Source organism: Elephas maximus, chromosome 7 (assembly GCF_024166365.1).
Source record: "Elephas maximus indicus isolate mEleMax1 chromosome 7, mEleMax1 primary haplotype, whole genome shotgun sequence".
NCBI lineage: Eukaryota > Metazoa > Chordata > Mammalia > Proboscidea > Elephantidae > Elephas > Elephas maximus.
Window position 1 is genome coordinate 6,777,677 of NC_064825.1, and position 25,108 is coordinate 6,802,784.

Sequence of the window (25,108 nt, forward strand, 5' to 3'; positions counted from 1 at the left end):
CCTAATTGTTTTAGTGTTACCCAAAGTGCTGTGGATGCAGAAGACACTCAGTTCTGATGAACAAAACTAGAAACCAAAATCAAAACCAAACCAACTGCCACTGAGATGATTCCCACTCATGGCGATCTCACGTGCTGTTACAGAATAGAACTGATTCTACAGGGTTTTCTTGGCTGAAAACTTTCTAGAAGCAGATCGCCAGGCCTTTTTCTGTGGTGCCTCTGGGTGGGTTCAAACCACCAACCTTCCAGATAATAGTCAAGGGCAAACTGCTTGCACCACCCAGGGACCTAAAAACAAGGGACAATTAATACATAAAAGACCAGAACATATTTACTTTATCTGGCATTTTATTTTACAATTTTTTGTTATTTTCATAGAATACATTTGCACATTAGAAATGCCCAAAGAAAATAATCATTTGTTACATCATAGTTCTACATTTGTACGCAGACTATTTAAGGACATTTGAAGGATAAATCAGTTTAGAATCTGTAATATTTTAATACATCTACAAGGGCACTTCTTCTCTACACAGAACTTGTCTATATTCAAAAATTCTCCAAGCTCTTCTTCCCAGGACTTAGAAATTAGTAAGGTGAGATATCAGCATTTTTTAATTTTAAAAGTTTCCCTAGGACATGTAGCCACCAGTAGCTGGCATCAACTGCACAGGCAGAGAAGTTTTTGAAAATTAAACAAGTCTAATTTTCTACAAAATCTTTACTTACGAGTTAACAGTCTTTCCCACTGTCTGTCATTCCCAGAGTAAATACGGAAGAGGTTTGATGATAATGTGCTGACACTAATAAACTGAGTTCCCATTAAGAGATTGGTAAATTAAAAAGCAAAAGCCTGTATATAATGTATATATACTGGGAGACAATCCCAGTATCTCACGAGAATACAGAGCTCAGTCTCACTATTTTGTGAATGTAATTCCTCTCAAACCTTTTCCTTAAAGGTTAAATTCTGCAAATATCCATGTGACTAAGAGAAGAGGGATATCTCACCAATGGACTTATCTGTTATTTCCTCCTTATTGTCAGCTGAACTGCATAACAGAGCAGAGGCAAAGAGGTATACAATCATTTTTTAAGGGATGAGGTCAAAAAAGTCAGAGCTTCCACAGCATGGCAACAGCTTTGCAGATGCCCACGTCATGATAGTTGAAATAACAAAGACCAGCGAAGGTTAAAGCCGAGAGTGCCAGGAGGCCTGCCTTGGCAGTCTTCTGTGATGCATCCCCATGGACGTAGTCAGTAACAACTTGTCCGATACCCCTAAAAAGAGAAAAAAAAACAAGTGAAGTTAGAAGGCTGTAACTTAACTACAAAAAAAAAAAAAAATAGTCGCTCATGTTCAAAATCCTATGTCTCTATCTGCCACTCCAATAATTGTTTGCTACTTTGGGAGATAACCGTGTAGCTATTTTCACAGGTGGAATTATTTCTATCCTTTACCGTAACGTTAAACCAAAGCAACTCACAATAATAAGAATCATAAATCAAAATAAAAGAACCAAGAGTTTCCTAATAATATAATAAATACATCTTCCTACTCTTAGGATTTAATTTTTTAGGATCAATTGTACCAGAGACAGTGATGTCATCTACTTACAAAACTTTTTTTTTTTTTTTTTTAAACAAAAACAAATACTCTGTGGAGTTTGTCATTAATTCAAAGAGTATTTACTGAGCAGATATTATGTGCCAGAACCTGTTATATATGCTGGGAATATAGTAAACAAGACAACATCCCTGCCCTTAAGGAACACACACTCTAATTAAAGAGAAAGGCAGAAAAAGTAAATATATATGTACTATTTTTTATGAAGAAATATCCCAAACAAAACTGACAATGACCTTAGCATCCCCGAGGAACAGTAAAAAGACTAGTGTGCCTGGAGCACGTGAGTGAGGTAGAGATGAGAGGAAGGCACGGCAGATCATGTAGGGCCTTGAAGGTCACGATAAGGGGTGTGAGTTTCATCTGAGCTATAGTGGGAAACCACTGATGTGTTTGAAGCAGAGAAGTGACCTACATAAGAAATGACCTAATTTTACTTTCATTTATAATAGCTTTGTAATTCACAGACCATAAAATTCACCCTTTTAAAGTATATAACTTAGTGGTTTTTAGTATATTCACAGAGTTGTGTACTCATCACCATTATCTAATTCCAGAACTTTTTCATTAACCCAAAAAGAAGGTCCATACCCATTGGCAGTTACTTCTCATTCTCTCCTCCCTCCAGTCCCTGGCGACCATTAATCTACTTTCTGTCTCTATGAATTGTGGACATTTCATATAAATGGAATCATACAATTTGTGGCTTTTTGTGACTGGTTTCTTTCATTTAGCATGTTTTCAAGGCTCTTCCATGCTGTAGCATATATCGGTACTTTACTTCTTTTTACGGCCAAATAATATTCCATCATACGAATATACCACATTTTGTCTGTCTATTCATCTTTTTTTTTTTTTTTTTAATTCATCAGCTGAAGAACATTTGGGTTGTTTCCACTTTCAGCTACGAATATTCATGTACAAGTTTCTGTGTGGACATGTTTTCAATTCCCTTGGAAACAGACATATGTTTTCCCCCCAAGGGAATTGAGCAAAGAACCGATTTGAGCAAATTGAGCAGAGAACAAAATACCGAAGGGACTGTTATACTTGCCAGTGACTATGGAGAGTGAGGGCTGCAGCCAGGGAGTAGTCCATCGCAGGGCAAGGATTCAAATAAGCAGCTGGGAGCAGGCCCAGGAGCAAAACACTAACAACCCTCTCACCAGTCCAGTGGAGAGATGCAGCCTTTGAAGCAGCTACAAAGTGAACCAAATTCACAAGAGATGAGGGGGGAAATACACACGTCCCATGTTCGACATTTGCCACAAAATAACCCAAACTGACAGAATAGCAAACCATATGCATATAAGATTTAACTCTAAGCCTAAGGAGGATAAGATGTAAAAAGAGGTAATTCAGAGAGATGCTATCTCCCTTCTTTGAAGTCTTTTAGCACAAGAGTGTCTCAATGCCCACATTTCTGAATTAGAAGACAGATCCACTTTGCTTATAGACAAGAGGACGGACGACATATCTTTGCAAAGTTAAGCCAATCTTGGACTTCAATGAAGTGGACAGACACCTTGTGAACAGAAGTGAATGATGCCTGAGGAGTTCCTTTAAAATATTACTTGTCTATTTACATCTTCTAATCTTTGGAAGTAAATGAGTATTAACAGATCTCAAAAAAAAAATGAAACCAATCAACTCAGGGGGAAACAAAGTCCTGATTCAATTTTTAAGATCACTGTCGTTCTGTCCCATTGCTTACGAATAGCTCCAAACAGATATGGAACGTGAAAATTTATTTTAAACAAGTGAAAAACCACGTGGGCTTCCAATATTTTTTGAGAAGCTCTATTGGAGCCCTGGTGGTACAGTGGTTAAGAGCTTGGCTGCCAACCAAAAGGTTGGCATTTTGAATCTACCAGCTGCTCCTTGGAAACCCTATGGGACAGTTCTACTCTGTCCCATAGGGTCGCTATGAGTCGGAATCAACTCGATGGCAATGGGAATGTGGTTTTGATTACAGGTCCCTTTGGGAGTCTAATAAAAGGGATGGCGCTTCTTTCCAAAATATATATATAAACTACTACACATATAACTTCGAGGGATCTCCTGCAGGCCTATGAGCCCCCCAAGTTAAAACCATTCTGCTAAAATTAACTGAACTAAGCAAAGACGAAGAGATCCTTAAAAGCTGAAACAGCACTATATTTGCGTAATCTCTCACAAGTCAGATGCGACTGTATATAAGTGGTTGACTTGAGAAACAAGCAAAATCTGCATTTCTGTAAAATACTGACCTCTCTAGACTTTAAAAATGGTAATAAAATCAACCCAATTATTCACCTCCAGATTTACCTACAGTTCTAAGACTAATTTTAATAATATCTAAATAGTATTCATCTAGGAAATGCCATATGATTTTAATTTAAAAAAAAAAAAAGGCAGGTGAACTGCTTGTGGAATACATGATGCATTTCTACAAGACATGACTTTTTAAATTGTCTACTATTCTAAATTATCCCCATCTGGCTCCTCTCCATTAGCTAAATAAATAAGAGTGGCTAAACTATATTGAACAGACTTTCCTACAGAGCTATTGTCTTAAAAAAAAAAAAAAAGTTTTAAAAAGACTTAAGTGAAAAAGATTCTTTTTGAGTGCAAATGGCCTCACTCGACTATGCTGGCATAGTCTACCCAAAGTTGTAGGCTAGATCTTCATCTTACAGAATTGGACACAAGAGTCTCCCACATAGACTTCAAGTCAAGTCCCGCCAAAGGTTTGTGATGGCCTGGGCCCAGAAAGCAAAGGTCATGAAGAGAACATACAATGGTGGCGGGGGGACAGGTGAATGTGCTGCACTCCTGGGGTAGACCGGTCCTGGAGAAATGCTGAGACCTGGGCAGGTCTGACCACTGGGGTTCGGAAGAATGGAGCTGAGGAAAGAAAAATTAGGGGGATCATAAACACCTCCACTTTTACCAGGGTTAACAGACTTTCTAAATAAACATAGGCAAATCACTTAACTCCAAACAAGGGATAACGACTCATCTGTAAAATGAAGACAACATCTATTTCACTTCATTGCTGTAAGGCCAAGTTAAGTATCTACTGATAGACTGAAGAACCAATGAACTACTTAGGTAAAAGGACCTCACTTGTATTAGTTTTTTAAAAAAATGGTAGCTACTTTCTCTTTCCATTTACAGTATTTATCTATTCATCCAACAAACATTTATTACACACAAGATTATAATCTACACTGAAGCAAAAGAGATAAAATCCTTGCCCTCAAGGAATTTGATCTAGTTTGGAAAGTTCATTTATTACCTTCCTCTTTTTCAAAACCAATTTCTCCAACAGTACCCTTGATGCCATCCCCTTCTGTCCCCCTTTGGATCCTGCCTCTTAGTTAAAAAAAATAAAGCTACACTCACCCACCTCCATGTAGGGTCGCTATGAGTCGGAATCGACTCGACAGCGATGGTTTTTTTAGTGGGTTTTCCATCACTTACCAGCTATGCAATAATGGGCAACTGAGTTAAACAGGCTCTCTAAGCCTCAAATTCCTCATCTGTAAAATGGAAATAATAGCATTGCTTCACAATACTGTGTTGAAAATAAAATAATGTATGCAAGGTGCTCAGTATGGTCCCCGGAATGTTATATTGCTGTTGCAGCTGCCATTGAGTTGACTACTGACTCATGGTAGCCCTACGCACAACAGAACGAGATGCTGTCTTGTCCAGGGTGTCCAACTCACGATCAGTTGTGGACTAGACTGTTGTAATCCACAGGGTTTTCACTGGCTGATTTTTGGAAGTAGATCTTCAGCCTTTCTTTCTAGTCCAACCAGTCTTGAAGCTCAACTGAAACTTCTTCAGCATCACAGCAACACACCAACTGCCACTGACAGACAAGTGGTGGCTGCACATGGGGCGCAGCGGAATTAGACCTAGGTCTCCTACGTGACTCATGGCAACCCCATGTGTCTCAGTAGAACTGTGCTCCATAGAGTTTCAATGGCCGTAACCTTTCAGAGTCACCTTAATCTTGAGACTCTACCACTGAACCACCACTCTCCCTCCCCAGAATGTTATAAGCACCCAATAAAAGATAATTTCTTATTATTCCCTCTCCTGTGTCTTCAACCCCTCATTCCTCCCCAGTGAACATTTTCAACCCATGTAATATATTCAATTCTTCCCTTGATCACATGTCCTCTAATGCCTATGTACTCTCCCCTGCTCTCTCTTCCTCCTCTTTCTAGTCATGCTTCTTTAAAGTGTTGTCCAAATCATATCCACTTCCTCACTTCTCAATCATTCTTCAACTCTCTGGAAACTTGCTTTTACCCTCAACAAAGCTGCTTTGGTAAGTCACCAATGATCTTCCTGCAGTCATATCCAACAGGTACTGTACCATCTTCATCTTACTGGACCTCTCTGTATCACCTGGCATGAAAAGGAGATGGCCTCTCCTTTTTTCTGAGAGAACTTTCTTCTAGTTATCCTTTTGCTTCTCTGACCATAATTTTATCAATCTTTTACTTCATTCACTACTAAATGTTGGTTTTCCCACCTCTGCCCATTGTTCTCCTTGCTCCCTATGCCCAGCCCAGGCTATTCCTGGTTTTACCTACTGTCTGTAAGTTGATGATGCCCAAATCTGTATCTCCAGCTCTGACATCTCTCCAGAGTGTCAGAAGTTTATCTGCCTAGTAGGTCTCTCCACTGAGATACCTTACATGCTTCTCAAAGTCACCATGCTTAAAATTGAGATCATCCTTCAACTCACTTGTTTGCCATTTGCACGTTTCCCACTTTATTTAATACAGTCCCAGGCATTCTTTCATCTAGTCTAGGAATTTGGAAGTCATATAGGACTTCCCCACTAAATTCAATGCATCACTAAGTCCTACTGACACATCTCTTCAATATTTCTTGAGACTATCTTCTCCTTTTCATACTACTTTTCAAGTTCAGGACCTCACCATCTGTGCCTGGACTATTACAATAATATCTTAACTTGTCTCCCTGACTTCAGTCTTAGCTTGCCCCATCTTCCATCACCACCATCTACCATATTGCTACCAAAGTAATCCACCTAAACTGCAAATGTATGTCAAAACTTTCAATGACTCCTCTTCACAAACCAGGTAAAATGTACACTCCTTATCAAGACTTGTAAGTTCTCTGTGATGTGGTTCTAACTCACCTTTCCAGATTCCTCTATCATTCCTCACCTTAATCTTGAGACTAATACTATCCAATCTGTTGTGTTTTTCTCTCATGCCATGCTGTCTCTACACCTTCATCACTGTTTTGGAATTCCTGGATGGTATAAACAGTTAAGGTGGTCAGCTGCTAACCAAAACACTGGAGGTTCAAGTTCATCCAAACTCACCTCTAAAGAAAATCCTATCAATTTACCTCTGAAAAATCAGCCACTGAAAACCCTACAGAGCACAGTTCTACTCTGACACATCTGGGGTCACCATGAGTTGGTATCAACTTGACAGCAACTGCTTATCACTGCTTTTGCTAATCACAGTAGCTCTAACCATAATGCCTTTAGTCCCCTATCCTTCCTTATCCTCAACACTCAGATCAGGCACACCTCCTCCTGGAACCAAGACAGGGTAATCCTTTCAAAAAAAAAAAAAATCAAACAAAATTGTCCTCCAGTCGATTCTGGCTCATGGCAACCCCATATGTCTGAGTAGAACTGTGCTCCATAGGGTTTCAATGGCAGTAAACTTTCAGAAGTAAATTGCCAAGCCGTTCTTCCACAGCACCTCTGGGACCTTTCAGTTTGTAACCAAGAGCCACCCATAGGCTCCTTCCAAAACACAACTAAATCAACACTTCTTCTCTGGACTCTTACGCCTAGCACAACAGTTTTGCTTTATGTTAAAATTATATAACCACGTGTGTTTTCCCTTCACTAATGATAGGTCTTTGAGGGCAGGAAGCATGTTTTATTCACATATGTATCCCAATCTTACAACAGTGTCTGGTATACCCTAAAATGTTAAATAATTAAATAAATAATTCTCGACCTGATTTCCCCACCCCCACACTCACACGCACCGACCATAGGGCGTCCACAAGGGGAAACGGGCAAGACCAGGCACTGGGATCCCCACCTTAACCCTCCTTTCTTATTCGGGGTGGAAGCATTCTATGGATAGTGTACGGGGGAAAAAAAGAGAACGCCTACGTGGAATAACCTCTGACTATGACTTCCAAAAGGAGCTCTTTTTCAGATTATCTGATCACCACGTCAGCCCAGAGCAGATAAAATACACGCTCGGGTGAATATTTGGGACCTTGGGCGACAACGGTCATTGCGCTGGTTTCCAGCAGGTGCCAGAGCAGCCGAAGCGAAGGAGGAATTCCCTTCTCCTCCAGAGGTCTCGCCCTCTGCAGCCGATTCCTCACCCCCGTCCCTTCCCCCGCCGGAAGCTGCGCTGAGCGCCTCTGGCTGCGAGGATGCCTCACCTCGGGCTCCTTGGGGACCGCAGAAGACACTCAGCCTCCAGAGCACAGCCATCTCGGTCCTCAGGGCTCAAGGTCACTCGGCAACCCGGAAGCAGTTATGTAACAACGTCCAGCGCGCAAAGAAAACAGGAAAAAGAACCCGTTCGGCGAGCCGGAAATCACCACGGTGGGTGCGCGGCAGGCCCGCATGCGCACTTGTCGGAAGGCTTTCGAGGCTTGGGGCAATGGTGGAGCTTGGGGAGGCTGATGAAGCGGAATTGCAGCGCCTTGTGGCGGCCGAACAGCAGAAAGCGCAGTTCACTGCACAGGTGCTGGGACGGGGAGCAACTCTGGAGAGTGAAGGGGAAGGAGGGTGAAGCACAGGTTCCGGGCGCCCGGGAAGCTCCACACTGGCGGCGCGGCGAGGCCACAGGCGGTTTGCCGGGGCTCAATCCCTGCTGTGCTCCTTTCTCCTTAAAAGAGACGAGTCTTTGTCCCCCACCCCACGCCGCGGTCCCCAGGTGGTGCTCAGGTGCCCTCTGAGCCAACCCAGCGTGAGGTGAAGACAGTGTAAAGCAGGGGGAGGAAGGTTTGGGCGACCCAGGGAGATCTCCGGGCTGTTTGAGAGCTCTGGATTCTAATCCTCCCTCTGCCCGTTACGTGCACGTGCTCTTAGACGAAATACCCAACCTCTGGGGGGTTTGGTTTCTTCATCGTCCACTGCCTCACCGGATTCCCAGGATCATATGCAATCATGTATTTGAAAACTAAGGAATGCTAGAACATTGTTAGGAAAGGTGGGCTCTGAAGTAGCGTAAACTGTTGGTTAAGAAAAAGGGTTTTGGAGTCGATTAGTCAGGGGTTCAAACCCCAGCATGATCCCTTACTGACTGCATTATTTGGGGCTAATTAACCACGCCTCTTAAATGGAGGACAAGATAGCAATCTTTTAGGACTGCAGATTGACAGAATACAGGTAGTCCCGGGCTTAACGAGGTATTCCAGTTAGGACCAACCGCACAGAACAACTTCCCGAGGTCTTCTACATCTTATCACTAATGACATGTACTACATAGTGTTGCGGCATGTAATTTGCTGATGTTATTGTCACATGTTCAGTCACAGATGTTTAATGTTATGATTTATAAACATAATAACGAAAAATAAAATGAGGTATCATACTTACTGTCAGAACCGACTTATGAGTTCAGACTACTTAGGTCTCGCGGACTACCTGTACTTAGTACCCAGCCTCCCAAATAGTAAGTCCTTAGTAAAAGGGTTTTTCTCTTTTTTTGGGAGGTGGGGGATTTGCAGAGAATGAGGAGCAAGAACCCTAGTTAGCAGTCTTGGGGTCCTTACCATTCAGAATACACACATGTGCCTGTATGTGCATTTTTCTGGGGAGTGCATCCGTAACTTTCATCAGATTCTCACATGTCTATGATCCCAGGAAGGTTAAGAGCTGCTCTCCTAGGGGATAGTTCCGGATTGAGTGGAATGCAGTATTTTGAGGGAATTCTTATCCTACCTTCCCAGTTTACATCCATGCTAGCTGCTTTTGGGAATATAAAAGATTTAGCCCAGCCTGAGAAGTCACAATCTGATTAAGGACTTGACATAATTAGAAAACAAAACATGAGATATTCATTAAACAAATCATGTATTTTAAACTATTAGAAGTACTATAGGACAGGTTCAAAGACAGCAGAGTTATCAGTGGGCTTCAAGGAGGTTAAGAATCTGGACTGTCTTAAAGGATGGGAAGAATCTTTAGGGAGGGCATTATGGGAGCATGAAGAGTCAAGTGGGGCATACTGTGTATGAGCCTCATTGAAACTGTACGTTGGGGGTTATATAAGGGAGTGCCTTGTGCAGCTAGCAGAGAAATTTAAGGTTGATGAATTAAGCAAATGAGTGACTTGATGGAAAAGTGTTTTTTGATTACTAAAGAGGAGAAAAATAGAAAAGTAGCTGATAAAAGGATTTTGTTGCAATTTAGGGATGATCTGGGCCGTGTTGGTGGCAAGTTGGCAAGTGAGAAGAGAGATCCTGTAGGGACTCCATGGTTTGTTGATTCAAAGAGTGGTTTTGGCAACAGAAAAAGACGACAATGGAAAAAAAAATAAGAAAATGGACAGCGTTAGGCCTATATCCACAGATCCTAATGGTTACGATTTTTCTTTCAGGTGCATCATTTCATGGAGCTGTGTTGGGATAAGTGTGTGGAGAAGCCAGGGAATCGCTTAGACTCTCGCACTGAAAATTGTCTCTCTAGCTGTGTGAACCGCTTCATTGATACTACCCTTGCTATCACCAGTCGCTTTGCCCAGATTGTACAGAAAGGCGGGTAGTAGGCCATCTCCCAGGCCAATGACAAAAGAAACAAAGGACTTTTAGTTATTAACGTGCCAGTGGGGTAAGGATGTCATCCCATTGTCAGGTCAACATCAGGCTGTTACCAAGCTTCTTGGTGCTAAAAAGTAGCAGATTGAATGTTCAGAAAGTGAAATTTACTTGGAACTCAGAAATTTCATTTTGTATGGTATCAGTTATTCAATAAATGTGGATTCTCCAAGTTTTTTTTTTAATTCCATTTTAGGATTGCATAAATATAGTGATCTCTGACTGGTAGAACACTACAAATAAGTATGTTCCAAGGCTGGTAATGCAAATGAGAGGTCTTAGATTTTGAAGAGCCACTCTAAGCCTTATTTATGGGGACTAGAAGAACCAGGAAGGAGCCCTGGTGGTGCAGTGGCTAAGTGCTTGGCTGCTAACCAAAAGGGCAGCAGTGTGAACCCACCAGATGCTCTGTGGGATAAAGATGTGGCAGCCTGCTACTGTAAAGATTTACACCCTTGAAATCTATGGGGCAGTTCTGTTCTGTCCTATATGGTCGCTATGAGTTGGAATCGACTCAACAGCAACGGGTTTGGTTTTGGTTTAGAAGAACTATCAAAGCTTTAGTTGAGACAAAGGAGAGTTTGGGGTTGAGATAGGTGAAGAACGAAGACAGCTTTATTGCTCACAAATGACCAAGAAAAGGTAAACATGGCCAAAAACAGATCAGGCAAGATGCCATATTAGTTGGGAAAGAGGCCTGCTGTATTGGAGGAGGGGGGGAAGGTTATGACCCAAACAGAGCCGAGTTCCTGGAGGTGCCTTGTTCACCAGCCCAACTTCCTGAGTCGGCTTGCAGTCAGAACGACACTTTTTACAGCACAGAAACAATGCTAAAAAAAAATTAAAAACTCCTTTGAACAAGGATTTCACTTGCTCCAAGAATATAATAGTTGCTTTTTAGGCTAAGAGGTAGTAATTATATAGACTTGTCTATCCCTTAAGCCCCCACTAATACCAAAGATAAAGATCAATGCCAGAGTATTAATATTTCAAATAAATATCCCCATAAGGTAGCACCTGCTCATGATCAAGAGATGGGGACCCTCTGGCCGGCCAATTACTTTCAGCCTAAGCGCTCTATTAGAAATCTGTTCCATAAAGAGAACAAATTTAATAGCAAGAGCTACAAAGTATTACCACCCCGTGGACTATCATCACAGTTGTATTCTATTGCTGGTGTTGTATATTGTTACACTACCATGAAGTATTCTTGTATTACACATGGGAAAAGTGAGGCCAGGGAGATAACTTACTTTTCTCCCATAATGAAAAAATTCACCTGTGTTCTGCCTGTCTTCTATCAGTGATATTTTGGTTTCTTACGAATTAACACGTTAGGGATCATAGTATGACGTTGGGAAATGTGGTCTCTGCTTAGTGCTTTAATCTAAAGGTAGACTGGGAAGAAGTGGGTATGTCCCTGAGAAGCCTGTTTTATTTTGCAACTGATTACACTGTTTCTAGGACTATAAGAAGTTCACTAACAGATTTAGAAATGAACATGGAACACATTTAAATGGCAGTTACAACCCTGAAATCCTGTTCAGAGCCCCATTAAACAGCATGACTATTTCCTAATTAATCCCCATTTAGTTGAGGATTATCTAAGACAACTGAAGAAATTAATTTCAAACACAAGTCCATTTAGGCAATATTCAGCAATAGAACTAGGAAACCACTTAATTATCCAATTACCATACTTAAGGATATATTAAGTGTAGTTTTATAGACCCTGTCCAGCAGGGAAATTTTGCATAAGAATTTCCTCATAATAGCTGTCTACAGATGTTAGGAAGGGTTTGTTCATAGGCCCATTTTCTCACTAAGTAAACTGGACCACACCTATGGGGGCAAAATACCAAAGGATCAAAGTACCAAGCCTGGAAACAAAAGTCAGTTTTTGTTTCCTGCTATATACAGGTCGAAAAGCGAAAGACAATGTTCCTTGTCATACCATTCTACTTAATGCTGGTTCCAATCCACCTCTTGATCCCAGCCCTTGTTTCCCCCAAAGTCAACATTCCAGTTGGTACGCCCAGGCCATTACTGTATTCTGCTCTCTGGGTCCTTGGATTTGCTGAATATGTACTCTAAACTAAACATTATTAATTGCAAAAAATAATCTTTTCAAGAGACCTTCATATCAAAATACCAGATTCCCTATTAATAAAAGGGGATCAAGTTTAACAGGCCAAAATATAAGGAAGAAGTCTGTCAGAATTGACGCAGATGGCACAAGACAGCTCTGACCTCAGGCCCCCTGTGCTGAACAAGAGTCACTGGCAAAACCCCTAGGTATAAGGGCTGTAAATGTGCAGAGTCACATGGGAAACTGAACAATGGACCTTCTCATTTAGTCATCCTCTGAGCTCTCAGCAGACCTTTCTTCTGTAGCTACTTTCCAATTTGTGCGTTTGTTTGTCCTTTCTTGTATTTCGTTATTAGTTACAGGGATATGAACTTTTTTCTCTCTCTTTTTCCTTTTGGTTTTCTTAGTGTCTGTTTCCTGACTATCCTCAGAGCTGCTGGATGCTGAGTCATCTGACTGAGAAGTGTCACTTCCTGACTCTAAGATCAAAGCAGGTTTTTTGAAAGACTTTTTCCTGGATTTTTTCTTGCGCTTAGGTGGTTGTTTCCTTTTCCTGGTATTGGAAACCTCCGTTTCTTCTGAAATCTCAGTTGAGGAATCCGCTGGTACATCTGTGGTTTCCTTTTTGCTCTTCTTCTGTTTTTTGTGTGACTTTTTTTTCTGCTTCTTTTTGTGGGATTTCTTTGACTTCTTGTGTTTGCGAGATTCATGGGTAGTTGATTTTACCTGGGGAGATGTTTTTTTTCCATTGATAACATCTTGCTGATCACTACTAATAAAAAAGAGAAACTTTTACTACAGAAAAAGGTATATTTGCATTTTAATAACCTACATTCTAGATAGGAAGTTAGGTTAACATTTTAATTTTAAATTAGAGCTTTAAATAGGGTAATTTAGACTTTACCTATACTCTGTTACTCTCACTGAGTTTTTGTTTCCTCATTTTTAAAATGAAGATAATACTAATCTGCCATATTGAGCTACTGAATGGAATACTTAGTATATATATAAATCTAAATGCTATAGACATTCCAAACATCAGGGAAAGACAAATACCAGCTGTGTCCAAACTAAATTACCTGTCGTTTCTCTAGTTACATATTCAATAGGAAATGATGTTGTAAAATTTAGTAACTCAATTTATAGTACAGACTTTGTACTAATCAGAGTTTCAAACTTTTTTTTTCCCCAGTAATGCTATGTGCCTTACCTGTCTGTCTCAAATTCTTCAGGGTATAACTCTTTATAACCACTGTGACCCCATCTGTAATGTAACATATTACATGCGTTCTTAAAGCAATGCACACATTTTTAAAAGTTAAAACAAACTTAGACCTAAGAGTGCATGCATACACACAGAGGAAACATGGTAGAGGCAAAGCCACATTATAGCACAGTAACCTAGTTGACTATATTTTCTGCACTGTATACTATCATTTTAGACACAAAGGTTTCTTTTGTCCACTTGAAAGAAAACTTCACAGTAAGGAACTTTGATACTCTTCTTGAGCTATGAAGCACTTCTACAAAAACATATCATAACAATGTTTCCTATGCTGGGACGATTTTTTTTTAAGTAAGAGCTTTATTGAGATATAATTCACATACCTTTTTTTTCACACACCATAAAATTCATCCTCTTAAAATGTAAAATTCAGTGGATTTTAGTATATTCACAGGGTTGTTCAACTGTCACCACTATCAATTTCAGAACATTTTCATCACCCCGAAAAAAAACCCATACCTATTAGCAGTCACCCTCCACTTCTCTCCTCCTGGCAACCACTAATCTATTTTCTGTCTCTGAATTTGCCTATTCTGGACATTTCACATGAATAGAATCGTGGTCTTTTGAGTCTGGCTTTTATCACTTAGCATAATGTTCTCAAAGTTCATCCATGTTGTAGTGTGTCAGTACTTCATTCCTTTTTACTGCCAAATAATACTTCATTGTATGAATATGCCACGTTTTGGTGTATGGCATAGTGGTTAAGTGCTACAGCTGCTAACTAAAAGGCTGGCAGTTCGAATCCACCAGGCACTCCTTGGAAACCCTGTGCAGCAGTTCTGCTCTGTCCTACAGGGTCGCTATGAGTCAGAATCAACTCAGCGGCATTGGGTTTATTGGGTTTTTCATCAATTGATATATACTCAGATTGTTTCTACCTTTTGGCTGTTGTGAATAATGCAGCTGTGAACATTTGTATATAGGTTTTTGTAGGGACAGTTTTTAAAAGGCCAAATATCAGGCCAAATATCATTAAAAGTCATAGGAATTTAGACACAAACCTATCTGGCATGTTAGCTTCATAATCACATAGCTTCTTGTTCCAGGATTTAGTCTTAAGAAAATCATCTTCAGGTGTCCCAAAAATTTCATGCCTTGGCTTCCAGTAGTCTCTTTGACTTTCTTCATCAAAACCATCACTACGCATCCGGCTGTAAGAGAAAGGAGAAAAGTACTTTTAGATTTAAAACTATCTGTGAGGTTACTCTATAGAACATCATGCACAAAGGTCATGGAACAAGCTAAGGGAAGAACAAAACAACCTGATGCTTACTGTTAAAACAAACAAAAAATGTAAAAGGTATCACGGTCTGATTGTTTTCACTGGGCACCTTTACTGATGTATAGAGAGGAAGAGACTGTAAAATATAGGGGAATCACTTCCGGACCATGACATGCTATAACTCGCTCACTGATTCTCAAGTAGAACGGCGTGCAAAGACAGAAGCAGAACATAATAACAACTACAGACATTTCAGACTACCCTAGAGATTCTGAAATAGTCCTCCCTCCATGCAAACTGGCAACTCATTGCTGTAGTGTGGTCACAGTAACTGTGGGATGAAGCCATAACCCATCGGTATCTTGGGGTAGAAAAAAAAGGTGAGAACCACTGGTCCAGCCTGTGTTTACAATGTCCAGTAACCAGTCAGCAAACTAGCCAATTAGTTATTAGAAATTTTTAAGAGCTGACTATGTGCTAAGCACTGTTCTACCTGCTGGGACTATAGCAGTAGGTGAGACAACCACAATCTCTGCCACTAAAGAGACTGTTCTAAAGCTTATTGATATGACAGACACCAATACAGAGGCCACCCTAAAAGAGCAATATTTTGTTCCTGGAAGTGCCACTTGGAATTAACCTAATATTAAATAGCAGTGAAGAAAGCAAAAGGTAATTAAAAAGACAAAAGAAAAAAAAGACCAAAGTCGATGTCAGAAGAGACTCTGAAACTTGCTCTTGAACATAGAGTAGCTAAGGTGGAAGGAAGAAATGATGAAGTAAAAAAGCTGAACAGAAGATTTCAAAGGGTGGCACGAAAAGATGAAGTAAAGTATTATAATAAGATGTGCAAAGATCTGGAGTTAGAAAACCAAAAGGAAAGAACATGGTTGGCATTTCTCAAGCTGAAGGAACTGAATAAAAAAATTCAAGACATGAGTTACAATAATAAAGGATTCTATGGGCCAAAAATAGAACAAAGCAGGAAGCATCAAAAGAAAATGGAAGGAATATACAGAGTCACTGTACCAAAAAGAATTGGTCAGTGTTCAACCATTTCAGGAGGTAGCACTGATCAAGAACTGACCATACTGAAGTAAGACATCCCAGCTGCACTGAAGGCACAGATGAAAAACAAGGCTCCAGGAATTGACGGAATACCAATTGATATGTTTCAACAAACAGATGTATCACTGGAAGTGCTCACTCGTCTATGCCTAGAAATACAGAAGACAGCTACCTGGCCAACCAACTGGAAGAGATCCATAATTTGTGCCCATTCAAAAGGTGATCCAATGGAATGCAGAAATTATTGAATGGTATCATTAATATCACATCCAAATAAAATTACGCTGAATAGAATTCAAAAACAGTTGCAGCAGTACCTCAACATAGAACTGCCAGAAATTCAAGCCGGATTCAGAAGAGGACGTGGAACAAATGATATCACTGTTGATGTCTGATGAATCTTGGCTGAAAGCAAAGAATACCAGAAAGATGTTTACCTGTGTTTTATTGACTATATGTGGATCATAACAAATTATGGATAACACTATGAAGAATGGAATTCCAGAACACTTAATTGTGCTCATATGGAACCTGTACATAGACCAAGAGGCAGCTGTTCAAACAGAACAGGATACAGCAAGGTTTAAAATCAGGAAAGGTGTGCATCAAGATTATATCCTTTCACCATACTTATTCAAACTATAAGCAAATAACCTTAGAAGCTGGACTATATGAAGAAGAATGTGCATCAGGATTAGGGAAAGACTCATTAACAACCTGAGATATGCAGATGACACGACCTTGCTTGCTGAAGGTGAAGAGGACCTGAAGCACTTACTGATGAAGATCAAAGACTACAGCCTGCAGTATGGATTACATCTCAACATAAAGAAAACAAAAATCATCACAACTGGACCAACAAGCAACATCATGATAAAGAAAAAATTGAAGTTGTCAAGGATTTCATTTTACTTGGATCCACAATCAATGTCCGTGGAAGCAGCAGTCAAGAAATCAAACCTCATATTGCATCAGGAAAATCTGCTGCAAAAGACTACTTTAAAGTGTTAAAAAGCAAAGATGTCACCTTTAGGAATAAGGTACATCTGACTCACACCATGGTATTTTCAGTCGCTTCTTATGCACGTGAAAGCTGGACAATGAATAAGACTGAAGATGAATTCATGCCTTTGAATTACGGTGTTGGTGAAGAATATTGAATAGACCACGGACTGCCAGAAAAATGAGTAAATCTGTCTTAGAAGAAGTACAGCCAGAAAGCTCCTTAGAAGGAATGGCGAGACTTTGTCTTACGTACTTTGGACATGTCATCAGGAGGGTCCTGGAGAAGAATATCATGGTTGGTAAAGTAGAGGGTCAGCAAAAAAGAGGAAAACCCTCAATGAGATGGATTGACACTGTGGCTGCAACAGTGGGCTTAAACAGCAACGACTGTGAGGATGGCACAGGACTGGGCAGTGTTTCATTCTGCTGTACATAGGGTCACTGTGAGTCAAAACCAACTCACAATATAAAATAAATCATCTGTACTAAGTGTGCTTCTAAATCCTCACAGTTAAACCTTCAGAGTGAAAACAAACTGAAAAGATTTGTTTTTCTGTTGGAGACTCGGCCTTCTTTACCATGGACACCCTGAATACTTCTTGTCTGAAGCCATTCACACACAACTAGTCACATTCCAAAGTCCACATCCTCCACAGGCACACTCACTCTCCTAAAATATCTCAATATTAACTACTGATTTTCCAGGATGGCTTTAGAAATCAGGATTATTATGCTGTAGTCACTTTTCATACAGCTCCTACACTCATAGGCATATAATTCCAAGAGATGTTCCCAACCATGCAGACATTCCCATGCCTCCACAGGTATACGACAACCAAGCCTGCATAATCCTTCATATTCACACTCAAGAAGGTAATCTAAAAGGCTATGTGATGTGGCAAAGAGAGTAGATGGGGTAAAGTCTGAAAGAATGAAGGACTAATAGGGAAAAGGAGTGAATGGATAGCTAAAGGACCACAAGATACCAAGAGAAAATCTTAAGTTAGAGGCCCCAGGTAAGTTAAGCATTACTGAAGAAGAACAGAGTGGGAGGCCTCACACTACCTGATTTTAGAACCTGTTATACTGCCAAAACAGCCGGGTACTGGTACAACAACAGATACATAGACCAATGGAACAGAACTGAGAATCCAGGCGTAAATTCATCCACCTATGAGCAGCTGATATTTGACAAAGTCCCAAAGTCCATTAAGTGGGGAAAAGACAGTCTTTTTAACAAATGAAACGACCCATACCTCACACCATGCACAAAAACTAAATCAAAATGGATCAAAGACCTAAATTTAAAATGATAAAGTTCATGGAAGAAAATGTAGGGACAATGCTAGGTGCCCTAATACATGGCATAAACAGAATACAAAACATAACTAACAATGCACAAACACCAGAAGAGAAACTAGATAACTGGGAGCTCCTAAAAATCAAACAGTTATGCTTATCAAAAGACTTCACCAAAAGAGTAAAAAGACAACCTACAGACTGGGAAAAAAATTTTGGCTATGGCATATCCAATCAGGGTCTAATCTCTAAAATCTACAAGATACTGGAAAAGTTCAACAACAAAAAGACAATCTAGTTAAAAACTAGGCAAAGGATAGGAACAGACACTTCACCAAAGAAGACATTCAGGTGGCTAACAGATACATGAGGTATTGCTCACGATCATTACCCGTTAGACAAATGCAAATCAAAGCTACAATGAGATACCATCTCACTCCAGGAAGGCTGGCACTAATCCAAAAAACACAAAATAATAAATGTTCAAGAGGTTGTGAAGAGACTGGAACACTCATACACTGCTGGTGGGAATGTACAAATCGATTTGGCGCTTCCTTAAAAAGCTAGAAATAGAAGTACCATACGATCGAGCAATCCCACTCCTTGGAATATATCCTAGAGAAATAAGAGCCATCACACCAATAGATATATGCACACCCATGTTCATTACAGCACTGTTCATGATAGCAAAAAGATGGAAACAACCCAGATGCCCATCAGCGGATGAATGGATAAACAAATTATGGTATATTCACACAGTGGAATACTACACAAAAATGAAAAATGATGAATCCACAAAACATAACATAGATGAATCTGGAAGGCTTATGCTGAGTGAAATTAGTTGCAAAAGGACAAATATTTTATGAGACCACTATTTTAAGAACTCAAGAAAAGGTTTAAACGTAGAAGAAAACATCCTTTGGTAGTTACAAGGGTGGGGAGGGAGGAGAGGGGAATTCACTAACTGGACGGTAGACAATTAGGTAAAGGGAAGACAACACGCAATATAGGGGAAGTCAGCACAACTGGACTAAACCAAAAGCTACAAAGTCTCCTGAACACAACCAAACAGTTTGAGGAACAGAGTGGTCTGCGGACCATGGTTTCCCCGGGACATCTAGATCAAATGGCATACCCAGTGCCATCGAGTCGATTCCAACTCATAACAAAGTTTAATAAGAAAATGTTCTGCATCCCACTTTGCTGAGAGGCATCTGGGGTCTTAAAAGCTAACGAGTGGCCATCTAAGATGCATCAACTGGTCCCAACCCACCAAAGCAAAGGAAAATGAAGAACACCAAAGACACAAGGAGAACATTAGCCCAAGAGACAAGAAGGGCCACATAAACCAGAGACTCCATCAGTCTGAGACCAAAGAACTAGATTGTGCCTGGCTACCACCAATGACCACCCTGACAGGGAACACAACAGAGAGTCCCTGTTGGAGCAAGAGAAAAGTAGAGGGCAGAACTCCAATACACATTAAAAGACCAGACTTAATGGTCTGAGACTAGAGGAACCCCAGAGGACATGGCCCCCGGACTCTCTGTTCACCCAGAATTAAAACCATTCCCGAAACCAACTCTTCAGACAAAGATCAGACTAGAATATAAGACATAAAATGACACTTGTGAAGAATTGTGCTTCTTAGTTCAAGTAGATACACGAGACTAAAAGGGCAACTGCTGTCTGGAGGCGAGATAAGAGGGTAGAAAGGGACAGGAGCTGGGTGAATGGACACAAGAAATACGGGGTAGAATGGGAGAGTGTGCTATCAAATTATAGGGATAGCAACTAGGGTCACATAACAATGCATGTATGTACTTTGTATGAGAAACTAGCTGGAGCTGTAAACTTTCACATAAAGCACAATAAAAAAAAAAAAAGAAAATCTTAAGTTAAAAGCCATCGAACAACAGTTACTCAAAATGTTAAAAACAGAATTACCTTATGACCCAGCAATCCCATTATAGGTATATACTCAGAAGAACTGAAAGCAAGAACTTAAAAACAGACATGTACACCAACGTTCATTGCAGCATTATTAATAATAAGCCAAAGGTGGAAACAACCCAAGTGTCCATCAACAGAAGAATGGATAAACAAAATATAATACATACATACCAAAATGAAGCCAAACCCACCGCCATCGAGTTGATTCTGACTCATAGCAACCATGTAAGGGCAGAGTAAACTGCCCCACAGGGTTTCCAAGGCACATCCTTCTCCCACAGAGCAGCTGGTAGGTTCAAACGGCTGATTAGCAGCCCAGCGCTTTAACCACTGCACCACCAGGGCTCCTCTTAGATACAATAGCATATTCAGCCATAAAGAGAAGCGAAATTCTGATACATGCTACCACATGAATGAACCTGGAAAACATTATGCTAAGTGAAATAAGACAGTCACAAAAGGACAAATACGTTATTCTACTTATATGAGGTACCTAGAACAGGCAAATTCATAGAAAGTAGAATAGAGGTTACCAGGGGCTGGGAGAGGAGTTAATGGGGAATCGTCGTTTTAATGGGTATAGAGTTTCTGTTGGGATGATATAAAAAGATCTGGAAATACCAGTGACGGTTACGTAACAGTGTGAATGTACTTAATGCCACTGAATTGTACACTCAAAAATGATTAAAATTAGTAAGTAAATATTATGGTATGTATAGTATTTTACCACCAAAAAAAGAAAAAGCCATGTGTCAAGGCAGAACCCACAGAACCCTCAACATTTACATTTGTTCAAGGTAGAATTTCTAAATTTTCCGTTGCATGTAAATACAAAGAGTAGGATCATATACATCATAGCCACAAGCCTTATGCTTGGGTCTAGATTCAAGAAAGAAGAATGGCTTAAGGGCTCACAGAACTGAATTCTAGATGTGAATTACCTATCCTTAGCATATCAAATGTTTTTAAACAAAAGTTGATGATTCTGAAAAAGATAAGAATTATTTGGGTTCTTAGAGTTGTAACTCCACCTTGAACTGCTAGGTAACATTTTCCTTTTGGTTCCCCGGTAAGCATCTTCCATCTGTTTCTCTAGTTCTCTTACTTTCCACATATCTGATTCTTCCTGAATCTGGATTTACGGAAAAAAAAGGGGGAGGGGGGGATAAGGGAAAATAAAAATGTTACTAAAAATAACACTTGACATCATAGAAGAGTAACTGAAAGTTTGCACTGATTACTGTGTTACAACTAGGTTATGATCAGAGACCCGAGAAGCAAATTCTGGTTCTATGTACAGCAGTTAAGCAATCAGACCCAGTCAATTCCAAATGCTTAGGATTCTGCAACAATAGAACTTTTTTAACCCCTGCGTATACGCACTCATCACCTTACCAATTTTGTGCTTGTGCTATAATTAAAACCAAAAAACCAAACTTGTTGCGGTTGAGTCATTTCCAACTCATAGCGACCCTGTCGGACGGAGCAGAACTGCCCCATGAAGTTTCCAAGGAGCGCCCAGTGGATTCAAACTGCCAACTTTTTGGTTAGCAGCTGTAGCTCTTAACCACTATACCACTAGGGTTTCCATGCTATAATTAGGAAATAATTTCATATGTTTCTAAGATGCTTTATGAAGTTAATCATATCATCTCAAATGAACCTTAAGCAAACTCATCAGGGAAGCAATGCAGGTACCATCATTACATTTTACTGAAAAGAAAGAAAAGCTCAAAGATAATAAATGATTTGACAAAGAAAAAAAACTAGTAATGACATGCCTTTAAACTTTCTAGGCTAAGTTGCTTTTCACAACATTATACTTCTTGTCAAAAGTAAAGTAAAACAAAATAAACAGTATGGTTGCTAGAGAATTCTTGAAAAGCAGACTACTACGAACGCCCAAAGAAAAAGAATACATTTCAATTCTAGGTCCTCCTGCATAATTTTGTAAAACCTGCACTAAATCTTTCTCAGCCAACGCTTTCAACTCTAAGCTCATATAACTAGGGGCGGTTAACAAAATTGCAGAGGTTGCTTGAGTAACAATTATACTCTCACTCACAAAGTATCAGGTGACATGATAGTAATAACATTTATGATCAAACCAAGAGTCATACAGTTCACTGAAGAAAACCAAACAAGGATCCTTGGCCCTAGGTGACCTCCCCAGCGCTCTCCCTAGGTGGCCTCACTACTCTCAAGATCTCTAACATCTATCTGTTGTTATTGTTAGGTGCCATACAGTTGATTTGAACTTGTAACGGCCCCATGTGACAGGGCAGAACTGCCCCATACAGTTTCTTAGGCTGTAACCTTTACAGGAATAAATTGCCAGGTCTTTCTCCCACAGAGGCGCTACCTATTTCCCAAACCATTATGTCCAGTCCCAACTTTTCTCCTTTCCTCTACATCTGAATTTCCAATTGTTTGGACATCGTATAAGCACCCCACAATTAACTAACCAAACTAATTACCTTTCCCATGAGATCTGTCCCTTCTTTTGTTCTCTATCCCAATTAATGGTATCATCATCATCTACCCATTCACATAAGTTGGTTATATCTGATTCTATTCTTATCACGATCATCCAGTCAGTCACCAAGCTCTTCGGATCCTATATCCTAATTCCTCTTCTTCATCCCTACTGTCACTGTTTTCATTCAAACCCACTTTCACCTGGAACACTGCAGTTGCCTCCCAATTGATCTGTCCCCTACCCAGCTGATAAATCATCTTTCTAAAATACAAATATGATCATGTGCTACCCCTGCTTAAAAACATTTGATGGCATTTTTATTGCCTACGGGAAAAAGTCTAATCTCCCAATCCTCACACAGAAGTCTCCCAACAACCTGACTCTAATTTACTACTCAGATCTCATCTTCTGCCGCTGCCCCCCACATTCCCTATTTTCCAGATGCACACAATTTTCTGCCATGCCCCCGGTGCTTTATGTTCTTTCTTTTGGCCATGTTAGTACATGATGTCCCCTCTTTCAAGGATGACTTTTTACACATGGTAGGCTTGTACCGATTCATTCAGACCCTGTTGAAACAACAGCAGCTCAAATGCCACCCCTCTGGAAAATCTTTTCTAATTCCCTAAGGCAGATTTCATTATTCATTATTCCCTCCTCAGTGCTCTAATGCATTTTGTATTATGTCTCTATTATGGTACTTCTCAAACTATTGTAACTACCTATTTTATTCACCTTTGTATGTCCCACCTCTGCCAAAATACTCTTTGACACATTGTATGCCCTTAATAAGTGTTGAAGAATGACTGGGTTGTACCTCCCACCTTATTGTGAGCATCTGTGTGCCGGATGACATTCCTCAGGAGGACCTTCCCCAGTGGAACCCGGGACATTCTTCAATCTGAAATGAATCAATAAGTAACATTTAATAATAATAATGTTTTTCTTTATTACCTTATTTTTTATTAAAATTTTATAAAGAAGCACGAGGTAAAGGAAAGATCACTGATGTAGGAGAAGTCCTGAGGAATAGTTTTTCCTTCACCATTAAAAGAGGAAAATGCCTGACCACATTAATGTGAGGATGAAAGGAGATTATGTTAAAATTCTTTGAGACTGCACAAAATTAAGTGATTTAATGAGCACCATTTCATTTCATCTTCACAATTCTGTCTTATATGAGGCAAGCATCTTCATCCCTATTTCGCAGATGGTGTTCCCTTAAAGCCAAACTTGCCCCAGGCCACACAGTCACATGCAAACAAGGTAAGTCAATGTCCAGACAGAAAACAACTCTCGAATCAGAAGATGTTTGCAATGAAGCAAATACCCAGATTTGAAAGAGTGTCAGTGACCACAAATGTCAACTGTAACAAAAACTAACGCCTAAAAACATGAGGTGCAGAGAGAACCTAAATTTCTCTACTGAGGAGAATTTTACTTCCTGTTTTGTAATGAAGTCTCCAAAAACTAGTTGACAAGGGTATTCCCGCATGTAGCTACCAGGAGCTTTGTACAAGCACCCCGCCGCTCACTCACCCCTCGATCCTGAGGAAATCAGGCGTCTTGTTAGTGTGAGACGAAGAACCACTCCATTACAAGACCTCCTCCGACCCAGGAAGCCAAGGAGTCAGGGCTAAAACACAGCTCTGCAGCTTCACCCGAGTCCTTCGTGCAAACGCAGCCTTCCCACCGGTTACTCCGCCCTCGCCCGCGACCCGGGCCACGGCCGCCTCCCCCAGCCCGGACCGAGGCCGGAGGCTGCGCCGGCGCGGAGTTCCGACGGCCCTGTCGGCTGGGTCATTCCCCGCCCAGGCTCGGCTGAGACGGGCCTGAGGGTGGCTTTCGCTCCGCAGAACGGATGGGGGCGCTCTGGACGGGCACGGCCTTCAGGCTGGGCCCCAGACAGTGTCTAGGGTGTCTGAAGGGAGGTCTGAGGTCTCCCGGCGGAAGACAGAAAACATCCCCATCTTTGTCACCGGATCCCTGCCCCTCTGCGCCTCGGGGCTCCCGTTACCCTTCCCTCCAGACGCCCTCCCGACACAGACACACACACACACCCATACCGTGCGCCGCAGCCTCGCGTGGCGGGCGTCGGGGGAGGAAGCGACCCAAGAGGAAAAGGCGTAGGTTTCCCTTTCAGGCCGGAAGTCGTGCTCCTGAGTAATTCTTCCCGATAACGGGAGACCCAGACTATCCCCCCGGGAGGATTTCCAAGGCGTTCCGGAGATCGAC

At 40.8% G+C, this 25,108-nt stretch overlaps 3 protein-coding genes across 10 annotated transcripts; 1 reads left to right on the forward strand and 2 right to left on the reverse strand.

Annotated features, from left to right (window-relative positions):
• Positions 1-320: 320 nt before the first annotated feature.
• On the reverse strand, positions 321-8,231 carry SDHD (succinate dehydrogenase complex subunit D). Its single transcript, XM_049889299.1, has 4 exons — positions 8,083-8,231; positions 4,408-4,515; positions 2,684-2,828; positions 321-1,283 (listed from the first exon to the last, which is right to left on the reverse strand). Exons 1-4 carry the CDS (start codon positions 8,132-8,134, stop codon positions 1,118-1,120), a joined length of 471 nt encoding a protein of 156 aa, XP_049745256.1. The 5' UTR covers positions 8,135-8,231; the 3' UTR covers positions 321-1,117.
• Positions 8,232-8,254: 23 nt separating this feature from the next.
• On the forward strand, positions 8,255-10,639 carry TIMM8B (translocase of inner mitochondrial membrane 8 homolog B). The gene is made up of 2 exons (XM_049889313.1): positions 8,255-8,390; positions 10,251-10,639. Exons 1-2 carry the CDS (start codon positions 8,307-8,309, stop codon positions 10,413-10,415), a joined length of 249 nt encoding a protein of 82 aa, XP_049745270.1. The 5' UTR covers positions 8,255-8,306; the 3' UTR covers positions 10,416-10,639.
• Positions 10,640-11,054: 415 nt separating this feature from the next.
• NKAPD1 (NKAP domain containing 1) lies at positions 11,055-25,027 on the reverse strand. 8 transcript variants are annotated; one of them, XR_007518129.1, is made up of 7 exons: positions 24,413-24,818; positions 23,698-23,774; positions 21,426-21,526; positions 14,846-14,995; positions 13,767-13,820; positions 12,422-13,328; positions 11,055-11,297 (listed from the first exon to the last, which is right to left on the reverse strand). XR_007518129.1 is itself a non-coding variant. In XM_049889284.1 (6 exons), the coding sequence occupies exons 2-6, from the start codon at positions 23,764-23,766 to the stop codon at positions 12,821-12,823; spliced, it is 882 nt and encodes a 293-aa protein (XP_049745241.1). In that variant the 5' UTR covers positions 23,767-23,774; positions 24,940-25,027; the 3' UTR covers positions 11,055-12,820. The 8 variants fall into 8 exon arrangements, 7 of the variants coding, with proteins under 7 accessions (XP_049745241.1, XP_049745242.1, XP_049745240.1 ...); XM_049889284.1 differs by lacking the exon at positions 24,413-24,818 and adding an exon at positions 24,940-25,027 and having other exon boundaries at positions 11,055-13,328; XM_049889285.1 differs by having other exon boundaries at positions 11,055-13,325.
• Between the last annotated feature and the right edge of the window lie 81 nt (positions 25,028-25,108).